The sequence below is a fragment of the Schistocerca gregaria genome, chromosome 3, assembly GCF_023897955.1.
Source record: "Schistocerca gregaria isolate iqSchGreg1 chromosome 3, iqSchGreg1.2, whole genome shotgun sequence".
Lineage (NCBI taxonomy): Eukaryota > Metazoa > Arthropoda > Insecta > Orthoptera > Acrididae > Schistocerca > Schistocerca gregaria.
The window spans coordinates 363,676,349-363,697,683 of NC_064922.1; the positions used below are offsets into that span (position 1 = coordinate 363,676,349).

At 37.2% G+C, this 21,335-nt stretch overlaps 1 protein-coding gene across 2 annotated transcripts in view; it reads right to left on the reverse strand.

Annotated features, from left to right (window-relative positions):
• LOC126353841 (uncharacterized) overlaps positions 1-21,335 on the reverse strand; it is a 290,461-nt gene that overhangs the window by 14,280 nt on the left and 254,846 nt on the right. For both annotated transcript variants that reach the window (XM_050002985.1, XM_050002986.1), the window contains 5 exons: positions 17,037-17,393; positions 10,050-10,441; positions 6,900-7,069; positions 6,649-6,816; positions 1,345-1,548 (listed from right to left, as the gene is read on the reverse strand). In XM_050002985.1, the coding sequence (XP_049858942.1) occupies positions 1,345-1,548; positions 6,649-6,816; positions 6,900-7,069; positions 10,050-10,441; positions 17,037-17,393 (1,291 nt within the window). The remainder of the gene's footprint in view (positions 1-1,344; positions 1,549-6,648; positions 6,817-6,899; positions 7,070-10,049; positions 10,442-17,036; positions 17,394-21,335) is intronic.

Consider the following 21,335-nt stretch of genomic DNA (forward strand, 5'->3'; position numbering starts at 1 on the left):
CCGACCTAGCATCCAGTGATTACCACGTGTACCTGGTTTAAAGAAGCCCCTGGGTGATCAGTGCCATGATGACAATGAAGATATCAAAATGACCATGCTGCAATTGGTTGTCTACTCAGGCAATAGATTTATTTGAGATTGGTATTCAGCAGCTGGTTGTATGATATGATAAGTACCTTAATATTGGTGGGAATGATGCAGAAACATGGATTAAAGTACAGGCTTTCATATAAAAACAAAATTGCTATGAAAGGTCTACTTCTTTTATTTTTGTTTTAAAATAGTACTTAGTGAAAAACATACCTCTTGCCATCATATCTGTACAGTGAATATATAGCCCATAGTATAATTTTTTTTACTAACATAAGGCAGCAGTCTTCCTGTAAGTATAATGAATGTACACGTATCACACAATCTCCACTACTAAGCATGTGTTTCTAATACTTTGTAGTCAACTTTCATTTGACAAGGACTGAACTTCCTGATACGTACAAGACAAATATTCAATGGACTTACCACATCATAACTACTGAAATTAAAAATAGTTCTTTTTCAGTTTATTACAAAAACTTTATTTGTTAAAAGTCTAGTTTTTCTTGTGCAGTCTCGTTTCCACATGTATTAAAATAGTTTGTTTTCTATCTACGGACTAAGATGTTCAATTATTATTACATATACCTACAACAATAGGAACATGGTAATACAATTCTTGTGACATTAAGAATACAAATATTGACTTTACTAATAGTTAATGAGGTACATAATATCAGTCCATAGTAACTGTCTTTTTTAATGAAGAAACAACTCATTAAACAACTCTGCAGTTCATTCTTTCTTACTGCAGTTTATGATATACTGAGAGGGGAAAAATGTGTGTGTGTGTGTGTGTGTGTGTGTGTGTGTGAGGGGGGGGGGGGGAGGGAGGGGGGGGGGGGAGAGAGAGAGAGAGAGAGAGAGAGAGAGAGAGAGAGAGAGAGAGAGAGAGAGAGAGAGAGAGAGAGAGAGATTATTTCTACGTGACACTGATAAAATTATGACATTGGTTCAGTACTGTGTAGAATTAAGTAATGAAAAAGGTGCCTGAGAGTTTTGTTTTATGAAGGAAGTGAAGAGAGATTTTGGCATTGATGTAATAGACACAAAAATTCTTAAAGCATAACAAATCTACAATTAATGGATTATTTAATATGAATGGTCACAAAACATTCTATCTAAATAACAGGTACTTTTGACTGTGACTTGAATCACATTAATTCCTTCTCAAATGGTCTGCATAATTTTGTTAGCGAAGTAGAATTGTTATAAGTAAGGTAGCCAGGCACGAGCAAAGCAAGGTTCCAGTACCTTGCGTGACACCTGAACTGCGAGGCCCAGTAGTACCCTTGGCTGGACAGCATGCCTTCAGACAGCAGTAATACACTGAGAAATACACAGTAGCAATTACTGCAGCTACCACAGCACCCACACGATACACTGTCAGCAGAGACAACACTTCTGCATCAGCGTGAGCACTTAGTAACGCTGCAACTAGTGCCCCCAAGCATCGACCTATTGAAAACAGAAAGTATAAACAAATTATTAACTTAAAGGTACCAGAAGAAAAGATAAATTTAAAACACATTTTACAATCCACTAATGAATTATTTACCATGCTAAAACATGAAGTAAAAAGAAATTCTAGAATTATTTCAGAAAATTTGTTTTATATAGTATTTTGGCCAGTTTGGTGATACTTCTTATCTTGTACAAGTCCTTTCGTCTTTGTACACATACTACACTACTCACAATAAATAATAATTTTGCGTACTTCAAACTTTGTCTCCCCTTATAGTTTTCCTACCCTTCTACTGTGTTAACTTTCTTGGATGCCTCTGTATGTCTCACTAATTCCGTCCACTCCACATTTTATACTTCATCTGCCTATTTGATTTGTTTTTTACATTCTTCTGTAGAATCACATTCAAATGCATTCAGCTTCTTCTCTGGCTCACTCTGTGCCCATGTCTCACTACCATACAATATTTTCTCCGTGACTTACACTTTAGAACTTTCTCAAAATTTGTTCACTTGTCTGATGACAGTAAACTTCTTTTGGTGGAGGAAAGTTTTTCTGACATTGAACTTATCTTTGTAATATCTCCTTTTCATTGGCCATTTTGTTCAATATTAGATCCCCGATATTAGTAGCTAGTAGCAGGCTTTAAAAGAAGAAGAAAAAAAAACATGTACCTGTGTTATGAATAATCTCAGTGTTCCTTACATCACTGGATATTCAATGTTACAAAGTTATCAGTACCGTTACTTGTTAAAAATATTAGTAAGTTAATTCACTGAATGAAAATAGCTGAAGAAATGCACATATAACGTATGATGTGTGTATACACTGTTATTCATTAGTACCTCTGGGGTTTGATAAGACAGCTGTGCAAAAACTACAAGACATAAAGAAATACACATATATAAGTGGTCAGAGCATCTCTCCAAGTTTTCAACTCATATTACATGTGCTCAAAAAGACATCATTTGTGATGCAGCAAATGTCAATACAATAGTATTGCAATTATTCCAGATTAAGTGGCAGTGAAGACAGGAATAGAGGATCTTTGACATAACTTCATAAGAAGAAATCACATGGTGTTAAGTCAGGTGACCATGGGGACCACTGGAAAATAGTTGAGTCATGATACAAAGCATGTCCAATCCAACATTGAGGCAATTTGGCACTGAGGTAATCATGAACATTTTCAAGTATTGTGGAGCACTGTATTGTTGCAAAAGGAAGTCCCCATTTTCTTGTTGAAATGAAATGTGTGTATGTGTCTAGAACCTCCCATTGTGTAGACCAGTCACCTGGTGGAAGCCTTTTTTGTTGATGCTGCTTTGGCAACTTGCACGTTGAACTTTCTTGCTGCAGTTGTGGCATAAGCAGTTTTCTGCATAAAGAAAAATGGTTCATAAACTTTTCAAGAGGACATGGCACAAAAGATGTTAATTTTAGGTGAATCATGAATTAGTTCCACAATTTAGAGAGGATATTCTATGTTACAAACATGCAAATTATGATGATTCACTTTTACAGGTACATGAAATGCTACTTTGTCACTGAAAACCAGCTTTTGTACAGAACTATCTCCCTGTAGTAGTCGCAGAAAGTAATTGCAAAAGTCAGAATGACACTAACTGTCCAGAATAGTCAGCACATGTAACATCTGCAGCTGGCATGGTTTTACACACCAGTGTTTGCGTATAATGCCCAGACTGTTGAGTGCATTATCCGTAGTTCTTTATTCGCACATGTCATATTTCTTCATGCTCCCAATGAATGATTCCCACATGCCCTCCACCTTCTCAACGGATGGTTCCATCTGGCCTGTTTTCTTCACACCACATAAGCAGCCAATTTCGTGGAATGTGCTGAATCACCCATGGATTGTTTTGTCTGCTGGAGCTAATATCTGGCAAGAGACTATGACTGAACCATCACAAAAGTCTCACATTTAATGAATTCAGGGACACAAAAGGCATACGTCCCTTCATTTTATGCCATGTTCTGACATTGCTAGTCGCTAGTGAAGCAACTACACCATGGTGCATATTATGAATTAAAACTTGAAGAGATGCTCTATGCCTTGATATGTGTCATTTTCTGTATGTCTTGTTGTTTTAGCACAGACGTCTTCTGAAACCCCAGAAATATACTGGAATAACCCTGAACTTAGTTCTAGAGCTGAGTTGAAACATTCCACATCATTGTGAGATACTGAAAACATAATACATAGAACACAATATCCTCCCAACTAATAAATAATACAAGATGATTATACAAGGGCTATTCAGAAAGTAGGGAACGTTTTGGCACAAAAAAAGTACAAGAAATACATTTTGTTATATATATCTGAAAGAGCACTGACGTACTACTTTTACACATAGTCACCAAACACATTGAGGCACTTACCATAGCAGTGGACAAGCTTAGAAAGACCTTCATCATAAAATTCTGCCACCTTAGACTTCAGCTAGTGAGTCACACCCACCTGGAGTTCCATGTCATTATCAAAGTGCTGCACTGCAAGCCAGTTCTTAATCTTGGGAAACAAGTGGGCGGCATATGAGGGAAAATTTCCCATTTGAATGAATTAAGGAGTTCTTTAGTGCAGTTGGCCATTGAGGTCTGGTATTGTTGTGCAAAAACAAAATTTTGGACATCAGCTTTCCTCAGCGTTTGTTTTGAACTACTCTTCTAAGGCTGTGCAAGGCAAAAGCTCCGTTATTGTGAAGCGATGATTTTCACGAATCATTTCATGAGCTTTAGCGAAAAGGTTGTCAGTCACAATGCTTCGGTGTCCACTCTTGTCTTCATCATGAACGATGGTTCAGCCATTTTTAAACTGAATGCACCATTTCTAGACAGAATGTTCACTCATACATTGTTTCCGTACACTTTGCACAGTTCACGATAAATTTATATAGATTTTAGATTTTTTGCCAACAAAAACCGTATCACTGACCGCACCTCACAACTGGTGGGATTTTCGATTGCAGTGCACATTTCAAATTCGATTATCAAAAAAACTAGATGCACAGAGATGTTCTCGCTATCACAGATGGATGCCGACTGAGCTGCCGAGCATGCACATACCAAAATATACGCAATCGGTGCGTGCCTAGCAGAAATGTTCCTTACTTTCTGAATAGCCCCCATAATTAAACTTTTACTCCTTGAGAGGGGTCCCATGAAAAACAAGTGATTGCAGAACAATAAAACTTTGTAGAAACATTTGTAAGGACATGCAGAAGAGAAATAATGATAAGCGATTGAGAGACACTTATTTTATTTTCCACATGAGAGAGTAATATCTGTTGTGTACTACGTTTAAATTACAGGGTACCAACATTGCTCAATGTGATAACCACCCACATCCATGGCAGCCTGTTGGTATACCATTTCAGTTTTTGCAGCACTTTTTGAATGGTGGACCATGGAAAGTTCAACCTGTCATGACAGCTCATGCACTACTTGAATACCGCTCATTGCATGCAGCATTCACAGCCATGGCAACAGTAACTTCATCAATTTGTGGTGCAGTTGGCTGTCTGCCTCTCCCAGGAACAATTCCAAAATTGACAGTTAATTCAAACTTCTGAATCATGTTCAACCCTGTAGTGGAAAGAAGACCTTTCCATATTCCTTGAATACCTTTATACTTGTGAAGAGCAGCAGTATTATTGCTGTTGTTGTGATAAAACAGCTTTACGAGTAAAGCCCAGCTCACATTGCCTAGAACTATGTTGAATGTCAGACACTGTAATGCACACTGATACTTGTGTTTCAGCTCTATGTAACTATACCACTAATGTTATCTAATGACAAGTTATGACACTAACACTACTAACAATGCAGATCCTGCATTGCAGAATCTGAACATCATTCCTATAAAGTGGGGTACACATATAGTAATAAATAGTTTCCCATCTACACTGGTGCAAGTAGGGAAAGTTTAGTTTCAACGTCCTTGTATTTCATGACTCTTTAACTGAAAATCCAACTCATCCACTGTTTCTGATGGTTAAATTTACTCTAGTATGAGGCACTTGGATCTCAATGGGGCTTTAACTTTTGCATTCAAGGTTTTACTTTGTCACAGTAAGGAAAAAATGACTAACTACTGTGTTGTGGAAACTTATCAGAAACAATATTTTACATTCCGTATCTCAGTAATAAATTTGATAATTGTGAACCTCCTGTACTTAGCCCATAAAAAATGTTTTGAAAATTAAGCTCTAAGATGATGTAGATATCCTTTCAACATACCACTCATCATTCCCACAGCAGAGAAAATATTAAAAGTCATGGTCAGTTAATTTCAGATGATATCAACAGCGAAAATGAAAACACAAAATCAAAAAGCACCAAAAATCCTGTGTAGAACTGTTAAATAAGAGATGGGTAAGTTTTGCAGGCATTTCCATTAATCACGTACACCTTCAAAGACTGGTGTCATTTTGAAGAGTCTAAAGCAAGTATATAAAACGGTGTGACAGAAATGAATATCAGGTAGTATCCAACAAATGTTTTGTTTCAGTAGGCTTTCATACAACTGGACTAAATATTCAAAAATAAAACATATGATACCAATGCAGTATGACATGAAATATTTCATTCTCCATAGGGTTATATAAGTAATTCAGATCAGCCTCCCCCCTCAAAAAAGGGCTTTGAATCTTCTCTTGTTATTTATGTTTTCTGTGCATTCAGCTAAATTTGACCCACTGGGTATATCAGCAAACACTCCAGTTAAAGGTGGTAATTCTATTCAGCTAACATCTCATTCATCAACATGGTGATTCCTTAGCTTCCTGGGTATTTGAACTGAAAACTCACAGACAACATCTCTGAATTTACTGAATAACATAAACTTGTAAGTGCCATTTATGAAGTTTGTATAAAACTTACAGTTAATGAATTCCTATGTGAACCAACATAAAACAACTGAGCTATACAATTGTCCGAATATGTAGTAATAAAAGTGCACGAGAAAATGGCATTCAATATCTTCTAGTTCAAAAACGTGTAAAAAAATCTTGAAATCATGATATTTGTGATTATTATACACCTGTTTTTGTAAAAGGTAAAATAAAAATACACACCTAAACAGAAATGGAAGATGACTGCCATTCCCTGAGCAGTTGCAGTGAGATGGCGAGGAGCAAGGTGACGAGTATACAGGATCGCTGTCACCCACATGAGGCTCAATGTGAAAACTTCCATTATTTCACAAGGCAGAGACCACCATGCATTTGAGAGATATGAAAACACTGAAAATAAAAATTTATTTTACACATGTTCAAACTGTAAACAAAAATGTTTAATTTCAGAATACTGAATACAATTTGATTACCTGTAAATCTTATGATGTAGAAAATAAAAGCAATGATGAGTAAATTCGTATGACCACAGTATTCCACTACATGCTCAGCATTCCACAAAAATGGAATGGCACAGAGTGCTCCAACTGTTACTGTCAGTCCTATAATTAGTTGGTTATGGTCTTCTAACTCCATCAAATGCCTAAAATAAATTACCATAAAAATGATAATTATCAAATTGAAATATAAACAATTAGTATTAACTAGATTATTATGAAGCCTCTTTCATTTGTGTAAAACTATTCAACTATTAATGCACCATGAAATTAAAAAGATAAACCACATATGTGAATAAAACACAACCACTAAATTATTATCTGTTGCAAGTAATAGAGATTGCAATTTATTACAGAATTGTGAAATTTCAGAATTATTTGGAAGCAACAGCAAGGGACATCTTTTGAAAAAACAAAATATTGAATACATAGTCATCTAGCATTAAAGTGTCTAACTTGGTTTAGAGAAAGTTGGTTTACAATAATAACAGATGTCAACAAATGGAAGTTAAACACAGAAAATTGAATTTTTAAGGTCTCTATCAAGTCTCAATTGAACAAGACTAATACCTTGTGGAGTACAAGTAAGTTGTGCCTGTATGTCACAAAACATGTAAGCCTATACAGTATGTTTGTGGAGGAAGCAGACACGGCAGACACGCTGGAAGCATAGTAATGACTTTTTTGAAGAAAGACATCATTACATTTCTTTCTCAATAGTCTCTGAGATATATTTGATCTAACATAATATAGTTGTACAGATATGTGTATTTGTGCATGGATGTGTACTCTAGTTGAAAGAGGACTCATCTGGAAGTCAGCAAAGTTGTCAGTCTTGTTTATGTGTCTTGATATGCACTGAGTACCTGTACTATTTGGTAAAACGTTACCTTTATTCATAAATTCTTTATATTCTACCACAACTTTCCATTACCAAGCTTGGCAGAGATATTTGTGAGATACAGTAGTCATAAGTGTTGTCCAGTAAGGAACACACGGAGCTGAAGAATGCATAACTGTGATTTTAAAACAGATTTTGACAACTAATATGCTACATTGGTAAATTTAGGATAGTAATGGAATACGTAGCGGCGAAGTGGAAATAGATGGGACTTGAAAAATAATGGTCTTTAACTTGGGATTCAAAAATGGACAGATGTCCATCAATAGTTTTGACATGTGGTGTAGTCAAATGAGAGTGTTTTGATGGAAACCACAGTACTTAACAAGTACCAGAAAAGCAACCAATGCTTATCTTTCATGAAAATTATTTACACCATAGCCCTATAAGCAAACTGCATCACACTAGATTCTACAGATTTGATGGAACATCAAATGGTGTAACAAATCACTTTGCACATTGTTACTGTCTAATGGACATCCAAACACAAGCATTACTTACTGGAATGCCTACAGTAAAAAATTAAAATATGATCTATGTAGAACAATGTTTATATGACTCATAGGCAGATTGTATGCATGACTTTCCCCCATTAAGTTAGCTGAGTGTGGCAGCAGGAAGGGGATTCATCACTAACATTAAAAATAAATAAAAGAAAATCTAGTGACTGCAAGACATCACTAGGAAGAAGAAGAAGAAGAAGAACAAGGAGAGGAAAAAGAAGAATAAGAAGAGAAAGAACAGTCCTGAAGAGGAAAGTATGAAACAAACAGATATGGTTTACAAAATAACAGTACAGTAAACAATTTACTTTAAAAAATGCAAGTTTGTACGTCCAATATACCATAATGAATGAACAAATGTACAAATGAAGCTATTTCATGTCTTCATGTGATAAAGAATAATTATTATTCAACCCCTTACATTCCTCTGATCACAAACGATCCACATAATAATATGCCAGGACTGAAATTTATCCTACAGTTTCTATAAATGGCTTAAGAACAACACAAGGGAACAAATAGGTAAAACATTTAGTCATAAAGGAAATTTTTAATGTTGTGAAATAGTCCTGTTCGTCTATAATACACTGCCTTGGGGGCAAAGTGCTTACTTTGTTATGAAACTATTTGTGATGGTGTATTAGTGGGTAACTATCTTGACCTTGTCTTTATTCTGTGACAAGTTCCATTAACATTATTCAGCTCAGTGGCAATGGATGAGGACTTCACTACAGATGTGACCTTGTGTTCCTCCAGAATGCATAAATGGCTGTATTCCTGTACAACCTCACAGAAAATTATGTATTGAAATGCTTTGAGCTTCGAAATACTTCGATCACAAATGATATTTCTTTGGTGATACGAGACACACATACTCATGGTTTGACTAGGTTTATCTGCATATCCAACACATATTCTTATCTATTAATTACAATATCTGTCATCAACTTACTCACAACTAGAACAGAGGAGGCTTCATCTCTTAATATATTTTGGTGGTGTAAACATTGTACCCTCACATTTTAAGTCATATATACAAGAATTTTTAAGTAGCTGCACCAGTATACACATAATTACACACTGTATGAAAGTACACTTCCTATGTAGCTGTATTGGAACATATCAGAGAGAAAAATCCTTACCTTCACATCATGCCCAATTCCTCAATTGTTTTGATCAAAACAGAAGTGTGTACTGGCTCTGTGTTGTTTTGTGTTTCACTTGATATAGTTATTTTCTATTTTTGTAGATTTAATTATTTATGTTTTAGCTTATAGTTTCATGAAATGAATTTTCAGTATCTGGTCTAACCTCCTGACCCAGCACAATGAATAAATATCATGTCTTCTTTGTTAAGCACATTAATCTGCAGCATTTTATAATGTATCTTCCTTTTATACACTGTGTAAGAAAACACTCTGCCAAGTTTAAAACCAATTTGCAAGGAAAAATTATCTAAATATGGGTACTGTGGTTTAGAGTACACAATGTACTAGTGCAATCTTAGTGGTTTAGATTTTATTAAAAAATTAAAAGTTGGTCAGTTCAGGTATCTTTCTTTAACTTCTTTTATATAAGACACGATTAAATACACTACTTTTTGTGAAACTTGTATAAGTTTAAAATATATTATTGCCACAAGAAGCTGCTCCATGTGTAGATCTTAAATGTAAAATATGAAATATGTACTTCATGTATCCAACTGTTACAATATTATCTTACCATGGCAAGTAGGAGTCCAGAGCACCCCAGAGACCTCCCATGAGCAGCAAGATAACAGAAAGGACAGCCAGCTCTCCACCATGTTTTTTGAGGCCTCCAAGAGGGTGCACATGAGCCCACCATTCTGGCCTGGAGAAGGGTAATGATCTTCCTGCCATTGCAACAACAGCAAAAATAGCCATCATTATAGCGAAAGCAATAAACGGCACAGGATATGCTGTGAGATCGAGCAGCCAAGTTATCACACCAACAATTGGGGCACAGATTGCGGCACCAATTCCTCCCCATGTGAATTCACGACCAATGCCACCTTTGTCTCTTGTAGCAATTACAAGAGCTGCATCTAAAAGTGCTAGCCCAGCTGTTGGAAATATGTCTGCAACAGATCGTATCTGAAAATAGGGAATAAAAGAAACATTGGGTGAAAAGAATCAGTAAAAAACATTTATCGTTATCTTATTGTATACAATCTACATTTCTGTTTTTAGTTTTGGTGGTGTGATGTCTAACTTCAAACGAGTTTCAGGAGTAAAAGGATCATTATAAAACGAACGACAACCCAGTAAAGCAGTCAGTGTCATAAGATTTTCATTGATCTTGAAAGCTTTGTTGGAACTGCTAATGAAAAATTATAACAAAAACAAGTACAATGTGTACTTCTATACTATTATATGTCTGTTAGCACAGCTGCATGTAGAAATAAATTCTCAGTTGTTGCATTACTTCATTTTCTTGGTGAAATGTTAGATTTACTGTTGACGACCTATCGTAAGTCCATTATTGAAATGCAGTACTCATTTAGATCTGTGGCCTGGTACTTTATTTTCCTTTATGTGCAAATAGCCACTCCCCTCTCCTTTATACAAACATCAAAAATAGTTTTGCATCACCCTGGTTCCCAGAACTCCTGAATATAGATGTTGACTGTGGATATTGTATAACAAACACAATCTTTTGACTGTTCAGAGATGTCTCTAAACCCGCCAAAAGATGTAAACAACAATGCATGAACAGGGCCTATTAAGCAGAGGGGCCCCGACAGCCAATCAGTTCCAGTTATTCCACCAGGAAGGAGGTACAAGGCTCGTGTTGTCTGTAGTTCAACCATGCCTAGATGATCAATACCATGGTTTAATCGTGTCCATATTGTTACTTTGTACCAGGAAGGGCTCTCAACAAGGGAAGTGCCCAGGCATCTCTGAGTGAACCAAAGTGATTTTCCGACATGGAGGAGTCAAAGAGAGACAGGAACTGTCAATGACATGCTTCACTCAGGCCGCCCCAAGACTACTACTGAAGTGGATGACAGCTACCTACAAATTATGGCTCAGAGGAACCCTGACAGCAATGCCACCAAGTTGAATAATGCTTTTTGTGCAGCCACAGGACATCGTGTTACAACTCAAACTGTATGAAATAGGCTGCATGATGCGCAACTTCACTCCCGATGTCTATGACGATGTCCATCTTTGCACCCATGACACCATGCAGCACGGTACAGATGGGCCCAACAACATGCCAAAATGGACTGCTCAGGATTGGCATCATGTTCTATTTACCGATAAGTGTCACATATGCCTTCAAGCAGACAATCGTCGGAAATGTGTTTGGAGGCAACCCGGTCAGGCCTTAGACACACTTTCCAGCGAGTGCTGGAAGGTGGAGGTTCCCAGCTGTTTTGGGGTGGCATTATGAGGGGCTGACATACACCACTGGTGGTTACGGAAGACACCGTAATGGCTGTATGATACATAAATGCCATCCACCGACCAATAGTGCAACCATATCCGGAGCATATTGGCGAGGCATTCATGTTTATGGATGACAATTTGTGCTCCCATCATGCACACCTTGTGAATGACTTCCTTTAGGATAATGACATTGCTCAACTAGTGACCAGCATGTTCTCCAGACATGAATCCTGTCGAGGATGCCTGGGATAGATTGAAAAGGGCTGTTTATGGACGATGTGACCCACCAACCACTCTGAGGGATCTACGCTGAATCGCTGTTGAGGTGTGGGACAATCTGGACTGACAGTGCCCTGATGAATTCGTGGATAGTATGCCACTACGAATACAGGCATGCACCAATGCAAGAGGACATGCTACCGGGTATTAGAGGTACCGGTGTGTACAGCAATCTGGACCACCACCTCTGAAGATCTCACTGTATGGTGGTACAACATGCAGCGTATGGTTTTCATGATCAATAAAAAGGGCTGAAATGATGTTTATGTTGACCTCTATTTCAATTTTCTGTGCAGGTTCTGGAACTCTCGAAACTGAGATGATGCAAAACTTTTTTTGATGTATGTATTATGCCAGTTGTACTCTAGCTTTTAACAATCTACTTGCATCTGATGAGTCTCTGTGACTTCCAAATAATATTCTTTCATGTGGAGCATATCTGTAGAAATACCTTCAGATGTTTCAATATACTGTAGTGATATAAGGAGCTCATATTTCTTATTTAAGAAGCATCTTATGTTTTAAATGAAAAATCCAAATATATTGAAATTGTTATGCTTTGTGCTATCTAAGTTGCCCTTTTTTCCCCTCCACTGACCTGTGCAACTGTTTAGCTTTAAGGCAGCTCTGTCTTTCTGAAATATTTAAACTAAAAAATAATTACATGCATCATCTAAATATCTTCTTGGAAATAAGAATAATCTCTATCTTTTTTCTTTTACTTGGGGCATCTCATTGGCACAGTGGTCTACAATAGACTGCTCCTATACGTGGAATAAGTTGTTTTGCATAATAATATTGATTAAACAGGCATCCTATAAGACCATATGGCATTTCCTCTATTTAATGATGTTAAGCTATGTTGCTGCACAGTCATATTTTCATGTTCAGTATGTTCTGCACTGCATAATTTTATTCCTTGGCAGTAATCCTTTAACTTCATAATAAAGACGTACTTATTTTTTGCTGTGCCCCATATGTGTCATTTCACAAACAGATACTTAGTAAACATTTAATTTCACCAAAGACTCAGTTGCTCATTCAAGCTAATGTGCACAGGCAACGGTCTGTGATAAAGGAAGCCTCAGACCCGAAGCTTTTCAGAAGAATGGAAAATGATGACCTCAGGAGAAAGTGAAACTGAATTAGGCATCTGAATATGATGCAAATGTGAAGACCTTGCAGATCTTGACTGCAGTTATATAACTCAGACAGTAGCTGAGTGAGATAAAGTAGAAAGGTAAGAACTGAAAACACCGCATCAGGTCCCAGTGTTATTACTTTATTGCTAACTAGTACTGCTACTCAAAAGGCAGCTTCTTCAGAGCAAAAATAATACTGGTAACCAACAGCTCTTCGCAAATACACAGCTACAGTGCACTGAACTGACATAAACTCACATTGGAATGCACTGTAGCTGTCTACATAATGTGGCATGCTGCCAGCTGTCATGATTTAGGTTCCAAAGATGCTGCCTTTGGAATAATTAAACTGGTTACCAATAAACTAATAACACTGTGACCTGAAACACTGTTTTTTATTCTTATTGGTTCATCAGTTCCTATTGTTCCTGCAGCTCATGCCTGCATTTGAAAGTACCAAAAGTCTTTCAAAAAATCACTGAGTGAAATTATTAAAATGCAAACAATATGAAATCAGGAATGAATTCAATTTTTCTTCCATAGGAAACAGACATCAGCTTTTTATGTAGCAAAATTATTATGATGGATCTTCTTGCAGGTTACGGCTACCACATTATCTTCCATGCGCACATGACTACAGTTAAATGCACTATTAAGGAAAATAAACAGTTCATGTGAGGCTTAATGAGAACCACAGTCCACATTAAACTTACAAATATAAACAATATTATGAAAAGCTCCCCTCCCCCCCCCCCCCCCCACACACACACATGTAAACTCAACTGGCTGCTGAGCCATGTGAGTCTGGTCTCAGTAACCAGAGACGTGTACGCGTACGTTTGTGTGTGTGTGTGTGTGTGTGTGTGTGTGAGAGAGAGAGAGAGAGTGAGTGAGTGAGTGAGTGAGTGAGTGTGTGTGAGAGAGAGAGAGAGAGAGAGAGAGAGAGAGAGAGAGAGAGAGAGAGAGAGAGAGATATTCTGATGAAGCTTACTTGTTTGACAATCCTTTTGTTGTGCCTATCTATGACCCAGCATCTACACTATATGGTGAGTAGTAATCTATTCTTTTCATAATATTAATATAATAGAGGGAAACATTCCACATGGGAAAAATATATCTAACAACAAAGATGATGTAACTTACCAAATGAAAGTGTTTGTATGTTGATAGACAAACAAGTAAAACACAAACACACACACACACACAAAATTCAAGCTTTCGTAACCCACACTTGCTTCATCAGGAAAGAGAGCAGGAGAGGGAAAGACGAAAGGATGTTGGTTTTTGCCCTTCAGTATATCCTCTCTTCCCGTTACCCACCAGGCCTCAACCTCTGCTAATTTCAAGTTGCCGCCGCTCATACCTCACCTGTCATTCTTCCCTCTCCTTCCCTCTTTCCTGATGAATCAACCGTGGGTTGCAAAAGCTTGAATTTTGTGTGTGTGTTTGTGTTTATTTGCTTGTCTATCAACATACCAACACTTTCGTTTGGTAAGTTACATCATCTTTCTTTTCTTAATATTGTCATTATTCCGCCCTGGATTTTACAAATAAGAACAATATTTTCACTTTGCAGTTGCCAGCCCTTCCATGTCCAACACATCATAATACTCTGACACCATCCACACATTACCCAGAGTTGCTTTTAGTTGCCTTCCTAAACTATGCAACATCATAGTCAAACTCTTTAATATTCTCACATCAGCACAAACACTCCAAGGTTGCAACAACTAAACCAACTGCTGCCTACTCCAGTCCCACCACTGGGCAAACACATTAAAGACATGGGCCACATGTGAAACTGCTCATGTAATTTGCCAACTGATGTATCTTCATTGCACAGCTTCTACAAGGAGGTGATCAATACCACACCGACGGAATCCATGAACTGACACAGATGAACTACATACCTTTGAGACACTGAATACCCAGTTACTGGCATGCTCTTTGCCAAGGCACAGATCTTGAGAGCTTGCTACATTATATTGTCGATCTGAGCCTGTCACGTCTACATTTACATGACTTCTCTCAAATCCACACTTAAGTGCTTGGCAGAAGTTCACTGAAACACTTTCAGACTATTTCTCTACCATTCCACACTGATATCTTTCTGTGTGAGCTATGATTTCTCTTATTTTATTACGATGGTCATTTCTCCTAATGTAGTCAGCCATCACAAATTATTTTTGCATTCAGAGAAGAAAGTTAGTGATTCAGATTTTGTGAAAACATCTTGCCATAATGAAGTACACATTTGTTTTAATGATTTCCACTCCAGCTTTCACATAATAATATAAAATAAGCTGCCCTTCTTAGAACTTTTCTGATGTCCTGGTAAGGCTCCCAAACCCAACAGCAATACTCCAGAAGACGATGGACAAATGTAATGAAGGAAGTCTCTTTAGCAGATTTGTTGCATCTTCTGAATGTTCTGCCAATAAAATACAGTCTTCTATTCAACTTCCCCCACAACATTTGCTGTGTGATGATTCCAAGTTATGTTGTTTATAACTATAATACCTAGGTATTTAGTTGAATCGACAGCCTTTGGATTTGTGTGATTTATCATGTAACCGAAATTTAATGGATTTCTTTTAGTACTCATGTGGATGACCTCACTGTCTTTAATTGTTTAGAGTCAGTCGCCACTTTTTGCACCATGCAGATACCTTGTCTAAATTATTTTGTAATTGATTTGGGCTTCTGGTATCTTTACTAGATAGTAAACTACGGCATCACCTGCAAACAATCTAAGAGGCTGTTCAGATTGTTTACTAAACCATTTATATAGGTTATGGACAGCAGAGGGCCACTAACACTTCCTCGTCAAACACCAGATATCACTTCCTGGTACAAGCTTCCCTTTATGTCAGAGACGGAAACATTCTCTCTGATAAATTCTCACATCTCTTGTCCTACCACTCTCTAGCTGACTCATGCTAGCCCCTTTTCCTTCTGCCATTGGTATTAGTTGCAATTTTTCTCCCCTTTAGGTCTCTTTCCCCTTTTATTCTATTTGTTACCCTAATTTAAAGATGGTTTTTCTTCTGTCCCTTTTTTCTATCACGTAGATCATGTCAAGTGTGCACCAGATTTTGAGGTCAACTTGTCATAACTGAAAAACAAGTAGAAAATTACCAGATAAAGATAATGGCAAAAATATCTACAGTTAGAAAAGGAAATATGAAATAAAAGTGCAAGTTGCCCAGAAAAATTGTTATATTGGCCACATAAGAATTCAGTAGAAAGGATGATTTATAAGAGATACACAGATTTGCTACAGAAGAATGAAAATGCCAATATAATAAGAGTATATTAAGAAGAAAGGAAGGGCATGTGCACCAGAAAATGAGAAGCACTGTGGAAATGATAAAAGAAGAAAAATGGAATGACAGTTGTGACAAAGGGAGAAAGATAATGTTTCCAATTACTCCTTGAATTATTTTCTAAGGAATATTTAGATGAGCTTTTGCACTGAAAAAGCATAATTACCTCTTAAAAATCAATTAAATAATGATAAGACTATGGCGGATAGGAGTATAGGATTCCTGATTCAGATGGGCATAATGGAGGCAATCTGCATTGTCTTTCAATGACTAATCAGTATTGTATTTCAGTTACTTTTCTGCCTATATCACTAAATTACTGTATATATCGAGACTTAGATATAAAAATATTGTTGTTATGCTCTGTCTGAGAAATGGAACAGAAGTAGACCTGCTATTTGTTTGGGCAAATTAACAAAGTCTCCAACAACAACAATAAATAATGGAATAATAAATAGCAAAAACAATAAAGTGTAGACTTTGAAATTATTGTCATAGCTACACTATGTTCGGAACACTGATGTCTTTATAGTTTTGATTACTACTCACCACAAGGTACAGCCAGAATGTAAGGACAGGATCACCTATTGAACGTTCACACAGTTTCTCTGGCTCAGGAAACAAGTTGTATGGCTGCTGTAATCCACAGCGGACTCGACAATTAGGGCCATCATTCACTCGACAGGAAACGCTTTGACCTAGCTGGTACTGACACCAGCGCCCCTCTGTCTCAGCAGCAGATAAAAGGCTGGTATTCAGACCAATTCCGCCACCAAACTCTGTGTATACATGGCACATCTGTGTTCCATCATCTGCTTGTAGGCACAGATGAGGCAGTTCTTTTTTTGACTCAGATCTTGCTTGTCGACGTCTTCTGCTGCCATCTTCTGAGGGATTTGCTGGTACCTGCAGAAGAAAGATGTAATTAACTAATTTCCAGTAATCCTAGAAAGCAGAGTCAGAAGTATACAGATTAAAAAATAGTTGTCCAAATAGCTGCTAATTTCTAACACTTGTCAGGTTACTGTTGTTGGAAAATGACATGTTAGAACTATGCCTAGACTTAGACTCAAACATAAATTTGTGTGTTTTCTTCATTGATATGCCTGAGTCTATCCAATCTAAACCCCAGTTTATCACATCACTCCTGCTCCTTCCCCCACCACTCACTAATGTTGCATATAAATATATTTCCTGACTTCCTTCCTTTCTTGTGCCCTTTAACCAGCTGATGCCAGATCAGGCTTCATTTAGTACTTCTCTAATTTTGCGGAGAACCAACCATGCTTGGAAGAAAGATAAGGGTTTAAAGTTCTTTTGTCAGTTAGGCCATTAGAGATGGAGCACATGCTCAGACTGTTAGCTTTTTAAGTGTGGGGAAGGAAATCAACCTTGCCCATTCTGACAAACCATTTCGGCATTTACATGGAACAAATTTAGGGAAATCATAGAAAACCTAGAGCAGGACGACTGGATGTGGATCTGAACGGTTACTCTTCCAATGTAAGTTCAGTGTTCTACTCACTGTGCCACCTTGCTCAATGACCACACCTGCAAATAGGCTAGTATTACGATGAGGTCGCCACTTTCAATGGCAATTTAAACTTACATCTGCTGGTTTGGACATTGTTTTAATAATTAAAACAAAATTTGCTGTTGATATTGCAATGATACCAGTGGCATCCCACATGTGGGGCTCAACTACTGTTTCATGCCGGACAAGTAGCATTGTGACAGTAGCTGTTGGAGCTAGCTACTAACCCACAGTAAGCTGTCAATCTCATATACAAGAACTGAAGTAACTTTTTTTGGTGTGTGTGTGTGTGTGTGTGTGTGTATTTTTTAAAAATTAAAACAACAGTCGCAGTCTATTTCTCCACCAACGAAATATAATTTGAGTGATATGATGCCAGGAACAGCTTCACATTGAAGTTATTTAGGATTTCCTTTAATAAAATAATGTGTTCACTTCTTATCCAGAAGGCAATTATTAGAAGTGAAGGCAATCATAACTACACAGGGTTATTTATATTAATAGGACTGTGAGGAAAGGTACTTGCTGGATTGGTGAACGTAATACGTGTATAATGCAGTACAATAAAGTGAAGACTACTCCATGTCAGCAAACAGCTGTGGTAGGGGTAGTGCATCACACCAACTATACTACTGTGAGTGTCTGCTAATAGAACATTTGTATTAATGGGCAAAAGATGGCCATTGTGGTATTAACACACATTCAGGGTGGCAAACAAATAAGAAGAGAGAGTGTTAGTCACAACAAAAAAGGAAAGAAAATAAAAAAATTGGAATGGGAAAGGGGATTCAAGTAAAAAAAAAATTGTGAATCTAAGAGAAGAAGAAGCCAAAGGCTTGGGAGGAGCATTGAAATTATATATATGACTTAAAGAAATATTAAGTTTTAGGATGACTCAAAGGGAGCATATCCAGGTGACAGTTAAAGCCTGAAACATAGCAAAAAAAGTTTGGCAATTGATGAGTTGTGGATTCTTGACAGGTGACCAGATGAGGACTGACATACGAACACTTCTTAATGCTAGGTATTTAAACACAAGTTATGATCAGTACCATGCAGCTGCATGTTCTGAAGAAGAATGTTTTAGTAAGCTGATCTATCATGTTCAAGCTCTTACTTAAGAGGCTGGTTTGGGTTCAGACCATGATGTATAACTCCCTCCACTCATGTATAGGAATTAAATTTCATTCAATATGTAACAAGTAGCACTTAACTATTTTCATAGATGGTACAGGTTTTATCTTTCAGCAGACAACAGTAACATTAGAAGAGATAATCATTCATTTAGTTAAATTTTTTTTAAAAAAAACATGCATAACATCAAAGGGTACATCACCAACAATAAATTTTGTCATAGACATGAGTTGATTACTAAGGTAAAATCTTCAAACTATTTCAACATAATGTTCGTAATATATAAATTGGATAAAACTTGCTACCAAGTTGTTACCTACACATTGTCTCATTCAAATTTGAGACACACACACACACACACCAGACAGAATTACTTACACCCCATATTGAGAGGGATCTATCAGTTGTGGGGATGAGAAAGGACAAAGATGAAAAAGTAGGTATCCAAGAGAGTAAATAAATGAAAAGCACTATGCCAGCCTCATTTCAGACATGATAAAAGGGGCAGAGTAAGAACAGTAATGGATTTTCTTTGATTCTCAGTCTAACCTACCATCTCTGAGTCTCATCAAGCTTAGGTAAAAAAGACTACATGCCTGTGACACTACATGAAGGGACACAGACACGACATATTGTGTTCAGCAATCCTTTCTGTGATGAGGCAAAGTTTACCATACATACTATAGCCTAACTTCAAGCAACACTTATGAACTGCCAATGTACTTTAATGTCTTGTGTTTCTACGTTTTTTTTTAATGGTTGTATTGCATTTCTTTTTTTAAAAAAATTAGATATAACTCAATATTTATGTTTTAGATCTATGCAGGAAGCATACAACAACTACCACTGTCACATCTTAGCAAAATGATCTGGCAGAGGAACTAAGACAATTCTGGTCCTCTGTAAGATTGCTAAGTGCGTCTAAGACTTCCATTCAGTCCCTTGTTGACCAGTCTGGTGTGACAGTTGAAGAGACCAAAACAAAACCTGAAGTTGTATATTTCACATTCAAGGACTCATTCACACAGGAGGATAGTACAAACATACTGTCATTTGACCATTCCACAGACTACCGTAAGAACGACATTGTAATAAGCATCCCTGGTGTAGAGATACAACTTAAAAATCTGAAAGCAAATAAATCACCAGAGCCAAATGGAATCCCAATTCAGTTTCACTAAGACTACTCTACCACATTGGTCCCTTACCTAGCATGGACTTGCTGTGAATCTCTTGCCAAGCAAAAAGTCCCAAATGACTGGAAAAAAAGTACAGGTGACTCCAGTATATAATAAGGGCAAAAGAACAGACCTGCAAAATTACAGACCAGTAGGCTTAACTTTGGTTTGCTGCAGAATCCTTAAGCATATTATCAGTTTGAATAAAATAAACTTTCTTGAGATTGAGAAGCTTATGTCCATGACTCAGCATGGTTTTAGAAACTCAGCTTTGGTTTTAGAAACTCCGGTTGCCCTTTCCTCACATGATAGACTGTGAACTATAGATGGAGGGCAATGGTCAGATGGCATATTTCTAGATTTCCAGAAGACGTTTGACACAGTGCTCCATTGCAAGCTGTTAACAAAGGTATGTTTGTATGTAATAATAAGTTCACAGATATGTGAGTGGCTTGAAGACTTCTTAACTAATAGAAGCCAGGATGTTGTCCTTGACAGCAAGTGACATCAGAGACAAGGGTATCATCATGAGTGTGCCAGGACCGTTGTTGTTATCTGTATGCAAAAATGATTTGGCAGAGAGGGTGAGCAGCAATCTGCTGCTGTTTGTTGGTGATGCTGTGGTGTATGGTAAGGTGTCAAAATTGAGTGACTGTAGGAAGATACAAGACGATTTAGACAAAATTTCTAGTTGGTGTGATGAATGGCAGCTAGATCTCAATGTGGAAAAATCTAAGTTGATGTGGATGAATAGGAGGTCAAACCTGTAAAATTCAGATACAGTATTACTAGTGCTTGCTTGACACAGTCAAGTTGTTTAAATACCTGGGCATAATGTTGTAAAGCAATAGAGAATGGAGAGAACATGTGAGAACTGTGGTAGGGAAGGCAAATGGTTGACTTTGGTTTATTGGGAGAATTTTGGGAAAGAATGGTTCACCTGTAGAGGAGACTGCATGTAGGACTCTGGTGCAATTTATTCTCGAGTACTGCTCCATTGTT